Genomic DNA, 17,130 nt, shown 5'->3' with positions numbered 1-17,130 from the left:
TTTCTTTTTATATGTGTTATTTTTAGACAACACATATATGTTATGTAAGTCTATTACACAGGTATATGACCATTGTACAAGTTTCATTGACTTTTTGATTTTATATGTAAGTTAACATATCCAATCATGTTAGGAGTAAACAAAAAGTGAATACGCCAATGCCTTGTGCTGCAAACAGATGGTATTCACTCTCCTAAGTTAAAAATCTTCTATTTAAATAGCTTACCATAACACTAATAATGATTCAATAATTCTTCACCTTTTCACATTAGTACCGGTAAACTAAAATGCGTGGCAAATTGATGCTTTATTTTACTGTAACTCAATACATTTGTGTTCAAAAAGACTTTTCCTGTAATGGTCCAGAATTATACTACAGCAGTAAAGTAAGCACAGTTAGACTACTTGAACATTTTACTTTATTAATAAATTAAAGCAAGTAGTTTTATATGTCAGTGTTTGTAGCATTTAGATAACTGTATTGACTCATAAGCTAATTTTAATCCTTAAAGTTTTGTCATCTTGTTGTTTTTTTTCATTCCAGGATTTGAACAAACGGTGTGAACTGCTGTATGATTTTCCATGGTCAAATGTTGGCAGGCTTACATTCTTGGTAAGATAATAGAATACTTTTATTTGGTCATATACTGTAACAGAAAAAATAAAAGTATAAATAATGAATATAGACATACATATTTCACAGGAGGGAAAAAGAGAAAATCAACTACAGTACACAAATGCAAAAGAAGTAAAATCTCAGTGCCCCACCCAAATTTACTGTCTTCTCGCTGCGTCAGCCACAGCAGTTATTTCACCATAATCCTTGGGTTTATGTTTTATGACAGAACAATCCTTGTCCTTCTACAATCAGATCCCTAGGTCACCCTTTCCAGATTTTTGTGTCTAACATTGCAGTGAAGCGCTCGCTACTAGGTACTAATGGCTCAGGTTAAATATAGGCAGAAGTGACCATATTCAATTTCAAACCATCCACCAGAGATTTCCATCTGAATATGTTCAGAGCAGCCCTTTTTGAGCTGTAGCTGGCAGGTGTCACAGTTACAGAGTGCATACATTAAAGTGAGACACTGGAGGCCTGTTGCCTGAATCCTAATATGAGTTGCTTTTTACTCAAACATTTGAGTAGACTATTAGAAAACATAAACCAGTGGTCCATAAGTTAAACTGGTAAAGAAAGGGGTTGTTAATTTGTGGATTTCATACCAATTACAATGCTGCTTTTATGTAACATGAATATAAAAGCTGTCCATTGCAGGACATGCATGTTCAAAGGGCCAATTTGGAATTGCCAAATTGACATAACACACATCTCAATGGAGAGGTGGGAGAGCCCAGAGCAAAACAATTGCAAACACAGGGAGAATATGCACACTCCACACAAACAATGACTGGTGGGATTTGAGCCCAGGACACTGCATCTTTTGAGGTAGCAGCTCTAACCACTGCACTTGTTAGATTTTTAAAAAATGTTGAACTGTTTGACATTTAACAGGGGAAGAAATTTGAAATCCTGCCAGATGGGTTACCCTCAGCTAGAAAACTGGTTTATTACACTGGGTGTCCCTTCAGATCTAGACATCTTCTGCATCATCTCAGCAATACTCACCGGCTGTACCTCAATATTCAGCCAGCACTGAAGCACATTCGGAAAATTGAAGAAGCTGAAGGTTGGAATTTTTTTTAAGCTACAACCGATTCATTAGAATATTTCTTTTTTAAAATACATGGTTTATTTTATGTTACAAAATGTTTTGTTGTGAAAATAATTTTGGAATGGAAATATGGTGGTGCATATCATGCATGTAAGTGCATTAAAATAAACAAGGAAACACTTCATGTTCATTTTTTAATTAAAGAAAATAAAAAACAGAAAATTGCCATCATTATGTCAACAACCATGAATGGAGAGCTGTTGTAAGACATTGGACACATTAGAAGATGTCCAACAAGAGCATAAATTATCCATCTGATCGGACACAAGGCATTTTATTTAATGAAAAGGTAAATTTAGACTTGTTTACTGTGATGTTAGTTAGGTCTTGCAAAAATGAAATAAAACTTGACAAATGGTAAGTGAATTTATTAAATGATAATCAATAGTCATAGAAATAAAAACTATTTATTAAATCATGATGAAATAAGAATAATTTAATTTATACAATACAAATCACATAAAAAAAGAAAGCCGTCTTTGATTTTTCTCTAAATAGTCATTTTAAACAGGATGAAAATACCAAATCATAATGTTAATAGAAATGCAAGCTTTTACTAGCGATTTCAAAATTCAGTGCAGAAGAACAAATAGATTTAGTCATTCTCTAAACTGAGATTGAAGCATTATTTAATTTTTGCCCGAAAGCAGGTTTCCATCTGTAATTATGTGTTTGTTGTTGTGGAAAATTATTTTTTATCTTTCAAAGTCATGTTTTAAACTTAACTATGGAACTATTTCTGTACCTTTCAAAAAATATTGATGGTTCTGTTTTAAAAATGACAAAAGATTAATGGAAACTCATCCCTATGTAATGTGATGTGTAAGATAATTTATTTTTAAAGTATCCTGTTCACTCACTTTTCTGTGTATTTTTTCCCTTTATAGAGAAGAAGTGTTACAGAGAGTCATACATCAGTGACACCCTTGAAATGGACTTGGAACCCCTGGACAAGCAGTCAGAAGACAGTAGGAGTAGCCAGGGCAGCAACAGGAACCACCGAGTCTCCCTCCAGTCTATCAGCAGCCATGGCAGTTCTGGCATTGAGGCTGACTCCCGTCACCAAATGTCTGTGGAGATGACAGTAGATGAGCCTTTCTCTTTAGAGCCTACCCACAAGTCTATGAAATCTTTCAGCTCTGTCATCAGTCATGGAAGCTCACACACCTCAGGTATCGAGATGTGCAGCAAAGACCGCACTGAAGATGACTTGCAGGATGATGGTGAGGAATTATTGGTCTTTGTTTTTTATGCATGATGTAGTTCTAATATCAGTGGCAGAAACAAAATGTGAATGTCCATTTAATTGCAGCTGTAGCCTACACTATGTCTTGTGTCAAGTCCGATTTAACATGGTTGTACCATCTTGAAATTGAAACAATTAATAGTAAATGGTAGGTTTTTATTGCATTATTTTACACTTAATTGTCTATTCTGCTTTTCTGCTGAGGGTCAAAGTGGGAAAATATCAAGTTGGACAGACACAGTCTATCCATCCATCCATTTCCTAACCCGCTGAATCCAAACACAGGGTCACGGGGGTCTGCTGGAGCCAATCCCAGCCAACACAGGGCACAAGGCAGGAAACAATCCCGGGCAGGGTGCCAACCCACCGCAGGACACACACAAACACCAAGCACACACTAGGGCCAATTTAGAATCGCCAATCCACCTAACCTGCATGTCTTTGGACTGTGGGAGGAAACCGGAGCGCCCGGAGGAAACCCACGCAGACATGGGGAGAACATGCAAACTCCACGCAGGGTGGACCCGGGAAGCGAACCCGGGTCTCCTAACATCTCTAAATACTGCAGAAATCCCTCAATATACCCAAAACAGATGTGAGATATAGTCACTATTGTGGAAGGAACCCAGAGGCATCCTTTTACCATGACCACAAACCACAAGAGTGACCTTTCTAATCCACAAATGCAGCAGTTCAACTCTGACAGCTCCCCCTCTGTATTGTTTAACTCCTTGTCTTATAAGCATATAACACCTCAGTTGGAATCTCATTTAGATTAATTTTACTTAGCTTATTTACTTCAGTCTTTCAGTCACCACTCAGAATTCTAGATAATAGTTTGGTAATTTTTAAAGTTTTGTCCAAGAGAGGGAAAGCATACATATTTCTTTAAATGTAAAGGAAAATGCAGTTACAAAGCATAGTATGTTGCTCTAGTATAGGTTCTTTAAACAATAGTTTGTGACATAAACATATTGTTTCACCACTGTAAAATATACTCATTCTGTATTTTATTCCAGAGGTTGAGCTGGCAGTGGATGGACCTCAAGAGCCAATTGCAGATGAACCATTTAAGATGAGCCAGCTTTCTGAGCAGATGACAGAGGTGTCAGTGGACCCTCCTGAGCTGCCACAAGAATTCAGTTGGAAGGGTGAGAGTTTAAACTCATCAAAACTACCGAGTCTCTGTTTATGTAGAGCTGTTAGTCTGGAAATTTAACCTACTCTTCGTGAACAGTGGTGTGTGCTTCATGCTTATTAGAACCAGAGTTTACTTAGTATAAACCAAAACATTTTCATGCTATTTCAGCCTTAATTTTAAACTTATATTATATTTCCTGGTGGAAGAATGCATGGCATCTGTTTGATTATTGCTGTTTGAATAACTGAACTCAGGAGCAAAAATTTTCCACAGATGATGCTTCTCATTTGTACTGTGCCTTACCTTTAATTTAGGATTTGCCACATCTTCTTTACACACGTTTGTTTTTTAGGTGATTGAGATGTACTTTTATCTAATTTTTACTTCATAAGACAATCCTGCTTTTTTTTTAAAAATAACATCTATAAACTGAGGGCGGCACGGTGGCGCAGTGGGTAGCGCTGCTGCCTCGCAGTTGGGAGATCTGGGGACCCGGGTTCGCTTCCCGGGTCCTCCCTGCGTGGAGTTTGCATGTTCTCCCCGTGTCTGCGTGGGTTTCCTCCGGGCGCTCCGGTTTCCTCCCACAGTCCAAAGACATGCAGGTTAGGTGGATTGGCGATTCTAAATTGGCCCTGGTGTGTGCTTGGTGTGTGGGTGTGTTTGTGTGTGTCCTGCGGTGGGTTGGCACCCTGCCCGGGATTGGTTCCCTGCCTTGTGCCCTGTGTTGGCTGGGATTGGCTCCAGCAGACCCCCGTGACCCTGTGTTCGGATTCAGCGGGTTGGAAAATGGATGGATGGATGGATCTATAAACTGGCCGTGGGCTGGCACCCTGCACGGTATTTGTTCTTGCCTTGTGCCCTGTGTTTGGCAGGGATTGGCTCCAGCAGATCCCCGTGACCCTGTGTTAGGATATAGAGGGTTAGATAGTGACTGACTGACCTATAAACTGTGTAGACAAAACAAGTTTGTAAAGGGTGACAACAGTAATGCTGATCAAATATTAATAATACAGTAATGCAATTTACAAAATAACTTTACTGCTGGATAAGTTTACATTAATTGCACAATTTTAAAACAACAGTATTTTACGTTGCATTTTTGCAACGCACAAGACATTATTAATTAACTGTCACCATATAAATCAGAGAAGGAAAAATAGACAACTGTGGTTTATACGCCAGTGTCTTATCCAACATACTCCACTGCCTTTACAGTAGTAAGGCATCATTTAAGCCATTTCCAGTTAAAAAGCTTTCACATATGTACAATTCTCCTACCTGCTTGGTCTCATTGCTGGTGGGACCATTGCTGGTGCCTGTCATAGCTATACTACTGGTCAAAAGTTTTAGAATATCTCAGTTTTTCCAGTTTCACTTCAAATTTAATCAGTTGAATTGCAATGAATGACCTAAAATGGTGAATAGGTAAGAAGTAAACAGCCAGAGGTTTAAATTTAATGTTTAGTTTAGCAAAAACTGACAAAAAGGAAATATCAGAATTTTACAAATGGGCCTTCTTCGGAGAACAGCTAGTATGCTACAACCTATAGACGTTCTGCAGCAGTTAAAGTAAATTAAGCATTGCAAGTTAAAGCAAACAGTTTGCACAGGTGTTGCAACTTCTGTTGATTACTTAAAATCTTTTGTCGGTCTTAAAGCAGAGTTGGAACAGATTGTGTTATTACATCCTGTGAAGTACTAATTGGACAATATTACACTATAGAAACTTTATAAATTCCAGCAATAATGGAAAGAGAACTGTAGTTGACAAATGAAATGAGACAGAGCCTTAATATTCTTCAAATGTGTTCTAAAATTTTTGACCAGTAGTGTACATAGGGACAAAATTGGAAACACATCTGAACATGGCACCAGACAGTGGCAGAGCTCACTCATGTACACATAAATACTCAAAACAGGTCTAGTGTGGAATTTTTTAACCTAAATTGCATGTCTTTAAGAATTTGGGAATAAAACTGGAGTACTTTAAAGGAAACCCACACAGATATGCGGGACATATAAGATACACACAGACAACAATATCCAGGTGCAAGATTCAAACCCAGGGTGCTGGACCTGTGAAGCAACCATGTTAACCACTTCACCTCTTTACTGCCTTGAAGAGCTTGTAAATGTCTCTAAAGAAATATGGTGAGGGGAGCTGGGAAACTAAAGCTTCAGTCTTTGCTTGACAAAAACCCATCAGCCTGTACAGCTGGGGACTGGAGTTGAGGATAACACGTCTTAGACTGACATTTGAAGTTCCGTGCTTCCTGTCATCACACAGAGCAACATGTACTTCAGTACCATAATATCCTCCTCAGAGATGTGCACAGTGACCTTACACTGTATATACAGTACAGTAGTTACACTTTGAGTCTGGCAAGTTTAGTTATTCTGATTGCAAATACATATTTTGTCACTTTCACATAATACAATAAAAATGACGTCTCCATCTAGATTAATTAATTTCCATTTTCTACTACCTTCATTGGATTTAACTTAAATTCCTTTAATTACCAATAGTATCATACCATGATTGTATTTTTTGAAATCTCCTTCATAACAGCTCAGAGATTACGTCTTAGATATTTAAGGTGAAGGACTGTGTCATTTTAATTTTTTTTAAAGAAATCTTGTATTCTCTACTGAATTAATTATTTAGAAAGCATAAATGTCACGTTCTAACAGTTCCTCTGAACATAAATATCCAGAGTGATGGCATAAATTGGCTATGTCTTACATAATGATTTGCACAAGCAAGTAAGAGTTTTGCTGTAATCTGCACATGTGAAAATAATGAATATGTACACACCATATTTTTTTATTTTACTTACTCCAAGTCTAACCATTAAAGAGGTTCTATAAAATGACAATCAAATGTAAGTTTCATTAAAACAAAACTATAAGACTTAAAGAAGAGTCTTATAACTGATTAAATTATATCACAGAAAATGTGTTAACCCTGCCTGTTCCCCACAACAAGGCTAATTTGTAATAAAAACAGGCCCTCTGTATTTTATAATCTCTTATAAATTTGTAATATGAGCCTCTACAGAAACAGTGGCAAGAAGGAGCAGAAGGGAGCATTAATGCCTGATAATGCTCACACTTATTCCAGGAAGGATGTAGAGTTTGCGTTTTTTTATAAATTTCCCCAGGGTCTGTGGTTCCCTTCTACGTTAAAATAGCACTCTGTCAGCAACAGTAATTTTTTTGTGTGTCAATGTGCGCTGGTGCTTTTGATCGCATCCTTTCTACATCTGGTTGCTGTCTTGTCTCTGGGACTTTCCTGAGTCTCAATTTATATTATGTAAATAAAAAAAAGGAAGTCTCAAATAGTGATATTTTTAAAACCAACTGGTTGTTGTTTTTTGTTTTTAAACAATACATTAGCGCCACCTAATGTTAATTTCAAAGAAAACAATCTCAAACATGAAAGTGAAGAGGAGTAGTAAATGGGCTTGTAATACAATCTGTACAATATTTGAAGAAAACTGGCAGACAGGTACATGCATCTGCCCATTTTCTGAAATTTTCAAATTCTGGATTGCGGGTAGCAAGAGCCTGTCCCAGGAGCTTTGAGCAGGAAATGAAGCTGGACGGTGTGTGTCCAGTAGTGGCAACAGTGCAGGGTAACAAAACTGAAACGAGCATTAAAGTAATGCAGCTAAGGTTATTTATTAAAGTTTCACTTGAGGTCACAAAGGATTAATTATTATAACTGGTTTAGCATTGTGATAAATGCTATGAGAGAATTTAAAGTATTAATTGGAACGAAGTTCAGTTTTTCCAAACCTGAATGACTAGAAATGTTTGTTCTTCTAATTTAATTCAGCTGAACACAGTAATCCTCCTTTTTTGAAGAAAAATCATAAGAAGTTGTTGCATTTGTGTGATGTCACCCTTTCTGCATTCATGGTATGACTGGAGAACTTTAAATGACAGAACAAAATAACTCTGACAAATCATAACGTCTCTTTTTCTTTTTTCTTTTAGAGACTCTCTGTAAGCCCGTTATTCATGAGGCACAGGTCACAATAAGAAGTGCAGAGTCCCTTCATCAGGTAATTATCATCACCCTAACTACAGTACATTTCATTTGTTGGCCATGGTTAAAAGGTAACATTTAAATCTATAAGGGGTCTTTAGGCCTTATTATTCTTAACTATTTAGAGACATCAGGTAGTTTTAATATTTTTCCCTTAATAACATTTCAAGTCTTCTGAACAAAATGTAAATCATAAATTATGTAAAGTTTGTGGAACCTAAATTTGTTCTTTTGTTTTCCTTAAGCTCCTGCACAATTTATAATTAAATCATAGTCAAATTCAAGTAGGGGATGAATAAAAATTGATTAGGTTTTTCACGTTTTTGTTCTAAAATGACATTTGAAAAATGCTTCAATTAATGCGAAAAGTTGCTAGTGAAGTGTTAAGTAAGTTCCTGAAATATCACTATATTTTATTGCTAAAGTTTATCAAATGGTTATAAAATATCCTAACCTAATGCATAATATTCTAGAAATACCCACTATTGTGTTTTTAAACAAGTTTATTTTATTCATCCCTTTTTTTAACAAAATTAGAAAGCCTTTATTGTTATTGTACTACTACAATGAAATTATACAAGCTACATCTGTAAATGGTGCACGTACAAGAAACAACGAGAAAACAAATAATATAAAAAGCACACATCCTATAACAAATAAATACTATGCATAAATAAATAAGGGGTGGAAGTTATTATTCACTAAAGTAATCATCGTACATACTGAAAAAAAAAAAACGAGGGAGCAATGTAACAAATTCTATAATTGTAAGACACGAATAATTCACTAATGGCCTGATTATCATTTTTTTTTAATGTGCATGCATTTATTTATTATGTTCAGGTAGATGAAACAATGGTTCCTTAGGCAAAACAATGTCTTTGAATGACAGTGACCATAAAACTAATTTCTGGACATAAATGTCACATCAACAACAATGCCATCTGGAGCTGAGTCAGCTTAATTACAACAATTTGGTACATTTATAGAGTTGCTGAACCAAACTAAAAGTAACAGACAATTAGATTAATATTGCACATAACATTCACAAACCCACTTAATCCAATTCATTGTTGGTGGTGATGCAAAGGTTTAACACTTCCCAAAGTCAAGAGACCCCATCCCTCAATTCTGAGCAATTTAGGACAGTATCCCTCAAATCAGACAAAATAAAGACATTTGAATGGATTATCCCAGCACACTTGAAAGAGCAGCTGAATTTGTACTTGAATTCCATGTTATTTTTTTTCAGTCTGCTATTGGTGTGGTGGATTCAGTCTTCTTTATGCAACTATACTTCTGTTTCGGAGAATATTTAAAAAATCCTTATTTTGCTCTAATCAATTTATTCTGTTGGTAGGGCAACAGTCAGTGAGGCTCTGAAGTGAGTGAGACTCAGTGATTTTTTGCAGTAACAAGAGTATTTCTCTTAAATTATAAAGCACTCGTTTCAGGTGCAGTAACACTTATTAAAAATTTCTTGCTTTCTTTAAGTGTTTATGTTATTTCTAAAGATAAAAACACAGAGAAAAGAAAACATATAAACAAAATTTGTAACCTAGACTGGAGACAATTTTGTACAAATTCATTTCAGTAGACAGCACTATTCCTACAGAAATCCAAGGTAGTGAAGTTGAGCTTGGAGATTTCTACAAATTTATTGGTGTGCATATGTTCACTTGGAGTGAAAATACAGGCCCTATATAAAAAAAAAGGATCAGCAAAGGCCTTGGAACCTGTGCTTTTTAAATGTTGGCAAAATGCTGGCCATGTTTTATTATTGTGGGTTGGGAAAAATTAATGTGCTAAGTGTTTGCTGGCAATAGGGGAGTGGTGTGCAAAGTCAATTCTGGATGGCCATAGTCACTATGGGTTTTTGATGCAACCCAGTTTCTTAATTAGACACCAGTATTTGTAGTTAACAGATCTTACTTATGTTTATGGCTTGTTAGTGTTTTCATTCTGCCATGCCAGGTCATTCTTATTGCAGATGTTTTTCCTTTGCTAGAATATCATCCAAATGATTTGTAGCCTAACGCAGATAAGTGATTCTCAGTCCTTCACTTTTTTCTCTCTTTAGTGTCCTTCTAGATATTTTCTTAAGCCAGGTAGTTCACAAAGAATACACACAGATATAAATTGAAACAAGTTAAATTGAGAACTCCTGGTTCCCTTGTCATCTTCATCTTTCTGCTGAGATGGAGCCATTAAAAACAGTGAAGCTGCAATTTAAGACAAAAATAAACAAGTAAGGGTAGGAAAATTGTAAAACAAGACAACTAAGATTAAGCATAAAAATATTGATGTAGCAAAAAGTGCCTCATCTGCAACAATTGATCTTATTAAGTAATTGGGTCGGAACAAAAACCTGCAGCCACCATGGCCCTCCTGGACTGACTTTACCTACCCAGGAATAAGTGGACATGAAGACTTATAAAGGGTACGCCTAATACAGTTGAGACAGAAGTGAAGTTGTTATAGATTGTAGTTCAAAGTTGAATTTGGTTGAAGCCACACTTACATATTGCATATTTTTGACAATATTATGACTACTATTACTATTTAGGGTAGAAATGAGTGGCAACCTCATCACTCAGTGGCTCTGGACCTAAACATTCTTTCCATTGGGTGTTTTCACCAAAGTAAACCACAGGGAGTTCAGGGAATTCTTTTTACTTAAAACCATACAGGCACCAAAAAGCTGTAATGTACACTGAAATCAAAAGACTATAGACATAAAAATCATGAATATACAGTATATCACTTGCTTTGCAGTTTAATTAGTAAGAGATATTTTTGAAGACTGTTTAGATTCACACAGAATAGTTCATAAATAAATGTCAGTTTCTCCATGTAAAATCCAAAAGCAAATCTAAACCAGGCTTCAAAAACTGTTAGATCTAAGATTGCTGCAGGAACACCAGACTAGACCTCTCTGCCTACTGGTGCCCCTAACTGGTCAGGTCTCTAGAGATCACCATGCACAATCCAAATCCTCACAGTCTATGAACATGCACTGCCACCTGCCAGGTCTCTCAGCTCACCCTGACCAAATTATCTCTCTTGCTCTTTGTCTGTTTGTCTCTCTTAGTTCAGAGGTCCCTAGCTCCTCCTGGTTCACCTGTACATGAATGCCCTTGCGAGACCATCACCTCCTTCTACCCTGGCTGCATTTAAATTGTTTTAACTGTATATATATGTACACATTGACTGTTCTTTAATTTACAAGAATATATTGTGTTCACTTACAGGCAGAGAAGTCCAAGCCTAAGAGTTCCCCAGATAGACACAGCCAAAGTCTGGATGACATTCGTCTCTTTCAACAGGAAACCCCATTAAGTTCTTGCCTTAACTCTGAAACTTCCCAGAGTTACACATTTGGTATAAAGAATCAACATGAGAAGGAAAACCAATATGGCTGCACATACTCCACAATCGATTGTGAGACAAAGTCAACTTTCTATGGAAAAAGGTCAATGAACTGCCTTTCACTTGACTTGTTAGGAGAGGAAAATTTTCTTGAATTTGTAGTATAATAGCACCATTACCCAAGCTGTATTGGTCTCATTGCTTGACTCTTCTCCGTTTGAGTGATCAAAAGAGAATACTTCTGGGCTATCTGCAAATGGACAGTATGTCCAAGGAGGACTCAGTGACACTCATATATACAACCTGTGCCTCACAAGTGAAGGAAATCTTTATCTTATATACCTCAAACCTTACTGGATAAGTATTATCTGCATGTATATTAAATAAGAGGGTGTAAAGTATAATACTTTTTCAGTTGTAGATTCAAGACTGTATATTTTGGGGAATATTCCCATCAACATTCCAATTTATTTATTCTTTGAGCAAATGAAGAAAACCGAACAACTAGTACAAAGCAATTTGTTTTTAAAGCACAATAGATATTTGCCTGAAATACTGCTGGGATGCATGTTTGAAATGTAAAAACAGTGTAGCCCATTTGTCATTATGTCCAAAAAGTCTCCTAAATGATCATTCAAAAAGTATAGAAAAATAAAATTATGAGCTAAAATATAGGTTTTAGGATTGATTAAAGACTTTTGTAAATTATATGTAGTACAAGTGGTATGGATTACTATGAGCAAGTTAGAGGATGGTGAGGATGTGAGATTAGAAGGTTGTTTTAGTGGGAAATGCAGTGTGCATGAAAACGTAAAATGTGTATGCCAAAGGAGATCTGATACAATTAGAAGTGCAACCGAGAAAGAATATGTTATATAATGTGAATGGAACTTTTGTACAAGCTCTACTAGTTTATGTTGCTGTCTTGAACAGAGTGTAAATGGTCACATAAATTATGCTTCATTTTAGAATTTTAGTACTGTAGTACCTGGATAGATACTGCAATAAGGCATAGGCACAACAATCCACATTGTTTATGTACTGCAAGATGCAGTATCTAAAGTTTAGTTTTAGAGTTCATGTTGCACCTTATACAGTACTTCAGTGCATATTATACAGCTTGGTGCATTACTGTAAAAAAAATCTGCTTTTGACAGTAGGATGTGACATCTCAATTTGCTCCTGTAGTCTGCAACTACAGCTTCCCCATGTTTGATCTGCACTGTTGTGTATCCAGTTAACTAATACTTTGTTATTACCACCTTTGCCTCATGGATCCCTCCCTCTATTCCAGTAGCCCATTGACCTAGTTTCTTCCATTTCATTTTGCACAAGAGATTCAAGCCATGATCTTAACAGGGTTTGTTTGGATTCTATAGTTTTCTGTCCGACCAAACTTTTAAATTTGAGACCAGTGTCCACTTTAAGTCTGACATTTGTATATTGAAGTGTCTAGTTTCTCCTTTTCTGTGCTCAAGTTTCTCTTTTGTGTATCTAAGTTGAGAAACGTCATTTAAGGGATCAGAAAGACTGTTTGGGATGCTGGAGAAAAGGCTGTTTAGTAGTGACACTGTACAATACATGTTAGTGAGTACTATAAACAAGGTCACAGGTCTGAAGGTTGACTCACAAATTAATACCATCCTGGTAATTTACAATGACACTTTTGTAGCTGGATCCCTAATATAAGATATTACTTTTAAATTGAGTGCATTTTATTGTAGAAAAAACAGTAATGTCTTTTTCAGAAAGTTAGCTGTAGATTGTCCATGGATCATAACTTTACACTGAGGTTTTTCTTAACATTAAAAACAAATATTTTAATTGCAAACGTTTATACGTCATTTTAAATATCCATATTTTTTGAGAGTAAAGTGTTTTTGTTTTTTTTTTTTTATTCCTTTAAATATCCTTGGTGTCAGTAAGAAAAATGTCCCTCTTTCTGATTAACATTTAAAGGTACTGTATGTGCGTCACTACACACTCCATAAGAGGGATTAATCCATCTTCTAACCCCACCCCTTATCCAGAGCAGGCTCACAGGGAAGCTGGGACCTATCCCAGCATGCATCTAGTGCAAAGCAGGAATAGGCATAACCATGGACAGGGTGCCAGCCCATTGCCAAGTGAACACACACACACATCTGGGCCAATTTAGCACTGTCATTGTCATTTCACCTAAACTAGATGTCTTTGGAGTACAGGCAGAAAACATGCGGACACAGGGAGAACCTGCAAACACCACGTAACAAGCACGCAGATTCAAAACCCTGGTGTCCTAGTTGTGAGGTAGCAGCCTCTGCCACCGTCCCACCTAGGAGGAATTATTAATATATTTGATAAAATAAATATGCAACCTGTCCAGACCTGTCATGGATTTCTTTCTTTACTGTTTTAATCTCTACTTTCCAAATTTAAAAAAAATATTTTCAGTATAGAATACATACTGATATGATTGTATTGTTTATGTGGATTTTTTTTTTTGCTTTCGCACAGAAGACATCATCTATTATAAATAAAGTCAGTTATCACTGATAATGATGAAATGAAAATCATTTTGAAAATAGAGAAATATTTATAAATATTTTTTGTATTGTCTTCATTATAACACAAATCCATGTTCAAGGTGAGGCAGGCCACAGTAATCATTAGTATATGATTTTTGTACTTGTCTCTTAGCTTTATTTTATCAGTGTTTCACAATAATTTTACAAGAATACAGACAGCACCCTGCAGTCTTACACACTAACTAATACAGAACAGGATGGACTTTATACATTTCAGTAAAGATATCAACTTCTGAGTAATTCATCATCAGTGCTAAAACAATAAAGTGGAGTATCCAGTTGAAGTGAGCATACCAGTGAAAGCCATCTCAATAACCGATGGACTTTAATGAATGCCTACAGACAGTATGGCCTTCCACAAGTGGGGATTAATATTATGGATGTAATGTTACGGATGCTGTCTGAAAGTTAAAACACATGTCAATATATGATGACAAGAAACAAATAACAGTCTGTTCAAGAATTTGTATTTTAGGAAAAAGATAAAAAGTAAATGTTGCACTTTTCCTACAGTGGATCGCTGCCCTGTCCGATGTTTGCTGGGATCGGCTGCAGCTTTCCAGTAACCCTGCTCTGAATAAACAGAGTAGGAAACTGGACAGATGGATGTTGCATTTTTCTCCTTTTTTATTTTATATGACTTTATTTTCCAAAAATGTATTCAAGATTTTAACTGTGGTACTGATTTAATATACCATCATACACTGTACATAATATCAAGGGAGCTATTAAATCAGTGACATTGTTCAAAATGATATAATTACATAAAATGACAACCAATAATTTAGGCCTTGCATACTGTAACTGTTATATTTAGTTAACAAAGATATGAAGGAGATTTCCTGTTGTCTAGTGGATACAATACCCAGATGATTGTAGCTCACTGTTTTTTCCCCTCTTATTGCAGTATGCTCTTTTGGGTTGAACTTTTGTCGGACTAAAAGTTGAGAGTGAACTGATGCTTTTATTCCTGTGTCACTTTTTATAGTCCTGTTTATAGTGATTACACAACATGGATCCTCATGCTCTTCCATTGTCAGGCTTATATCCTTGTACGTAAGGCGGCCATTCAGGGCCTTGTCTTTAGTTTAATGTCTGAGAAGGGAACAAAAAAAAACAACTCTGAGGCATCCGCAGCTTTTAGTTCTTCTTTCCTCCGTCGTCTTTCCTGTGCTCACAGTGGTTCAGGAGAAGATGCCGCTAACTTTAACAACACATTTGAGCAGAAATGTCATGTGTGTGAGTAAACTTACAATGATCACTGACTGTATTATCTATTAACAAACAGTCATGTCTCTGTGTGAATGTGAACATGGTGTTACTTGCCTTACGTGCTTGTTCTTTTTTTCATGTACAATAACCACTGCTATGTGTGTTAAATTCTTGATATAAAGGAGTTTCCCTGCTTATGTTTCCTTGGTGGTTTTCACCAGCAGTGTATGTACATTCTGTGTATACATATTGCTTTTTTAAGACTTTTTTATTTTACACATTACTATTTTATAATTCTAATGCCTATATCATGTATATTTACTTCTATTAAACAAATTGCTCTTATTGTCTATTTAAACAGTATTAAACTGAAGGTTGAGTATTGTAAACAAATTTTCTTATGTATACAATGTATTTTTGTACAATATTGTACATCTATTCTGCATCTTCTACAATAGCTACCCAGTAATCTATAATATGATAAGTTAGAGAGTATTTAAAAAAACTGTTACTTATATTAGGTTCAATACACAAGAAATGTTTCAGTCATCCACTCTCAGTTTATATATATAAATGTATATATTTTATTTACATATTTCCTTTCAATGAAAGGAACACTTGTGATATTGTATTTCAAAAATAAAAATTCACAAATTGTATCCATTTTAAGTATATTGTTCGAGTAGTCACTTCATAAAGAAAGATAAGGTGGGGTGGGGGGCCTGTTATTTTATCTGAATATTGGCAAACATTACATGCAAATGTTATCTTTATGGTAGGACAGGAGCATGGCACTGCCCAGCAGTCGGTTCTGCTAACTGGCTTGTGAATATCAAACCAAAATGAACTTGTACCTTCTTGGTTAGTGATGGAGAAAGGAAGTTCTGCATTAATTCTTCCCTGTATGCTCTGCTCTTTGCACCTGTTACTACCGACTATGTAAAATTACAATGACTGACAATCACAGTATATCACAGTATAATAATAAAGTATATTAGACAGTAGAAAGCTGCCATATTTATTGTCACACACACACACATGCAATTCATACATTTCTACCACCGTTGAATACAATATTTGGAATATGTATGGAAACTGGAGGGTGGCACGGTGGCGCAGTGGGTAGCGCTGCTGCCTCGCAGTTGAGAGATCTGGGGACCCGGGTTCACTTCCCGGGTCCTCCCTGCGTGGAGTTTGCATGTTCTCCCTGTGTCTGCGTGGGTTTCCTCCGGGCGCTCCAGTTTCCTCCCACAGTCCAAAGACAAGCAGGTTAGGTGGATTGCCGATTCTAAATTGGCCCTAGTGTGTGGGTGTGTTTGTGTATGTCCTGCGGTGGGTTGGCACCCTGCCCGGGATTGGTTCCCTGCCTTGTGCCCTGTGTTGGCTGGGATTGGCTCCAGCAGACCCCCGTGACCCTGTGTTCGGATTCAGCGGGTTGGAAAATGGATGGATGGATGGAAACTGGAGCCGGGCGGCACAGTGGCGCAGTGGTAGCTCTGCTGCCTCGCTGTTAGAAGACCTGGGGTTCACGTCCCGGGTCCTCCCTGCGTGGAGTTTGCATGTTCTCCCCGTGTCTGCGTGGGTTTCCTCCCACAGTCCAAAGACATGCAGGTGAGGTGCACTGGCGATCCTAAATTGTCCCTAGTGTGGGTGTGCATGTGCCCTGCGGTGGGCTGGCGCCCTGCCTGGGGTTTGTTTCCTGCCCTGTGTTGGCTGGGATTGGCTCCAGCAGACCCCTGTGACCATGTAGTTAGGATATAGCGGGTTGGATAATGGATGGAAACTGGAAAATTTGACATCTGTTTTCCTGT

General features: G+C 36.8%; 1 protein-coding gene across 2 annotated transcripts in view; it reads left to right on the top strand.

Annotated features, from left to right (window-relative positions):
* The window catches only part of LOC114665659 (FERM domain-containing protein 6-like), a 71,477-nt gene extending 55,478 nt beyond the window's left edge, over positions 1 to 15,999 (top strand). For both annotated transcript variants that reach the window (XM_028820268.2, XM_051919352.1), the window contains 6 exons: positions 545 to 613; positions 1,514 to 1,688; positions 2,621 to 2,956; positions 3,999 to 4,130; positions 8,120 to 8,187; positions 11,423 to 15,999. In XM_028820268.2, coding sequence (XP_028676101.2) covers positions 545 to 613; positions 1,514 to 1,688; positions 2,621 to 2,956; positions 3,999 to 4,130; positions 8,120 to 8,187; positions 11,423 to 11,707 — 1,065 coding nt within the window. In that variant the 3' untranslated portion in view covers positions 11,708 to 15,999. The remainder of the gene's footprint in view (positions 1 to 544; positions 614 to 1,513; positions 1,689 to 2,620; positions 2,957 to 3,998; positions 4,131 to 8,119; positions 8,188 to 11,422) is intronic.
* Positions 16,000 to 17,130: the final 1,131 nt, after the last annotated feature.

Source organism: Erpetoichthys calabaricus, chromosome 15 (assembly GCF_900747795.2).
Source record: "Erpetoichthys calabaricus chromosome 15, fErpCal1.3, whole genome shotgun sequence".
Lineage (NCBI taxonomy): Eukaryota > Metazoa > Chordata > Cladistia > Polypteriformes > Polypteridae > Erpetoichthys > Erpetoichthys calabaricus.
The sequence above is the reverse complement of the archived record's forward strand: the minus strand, read 5'-3'. Positions and strand labels throughout refer to the sequence as shown.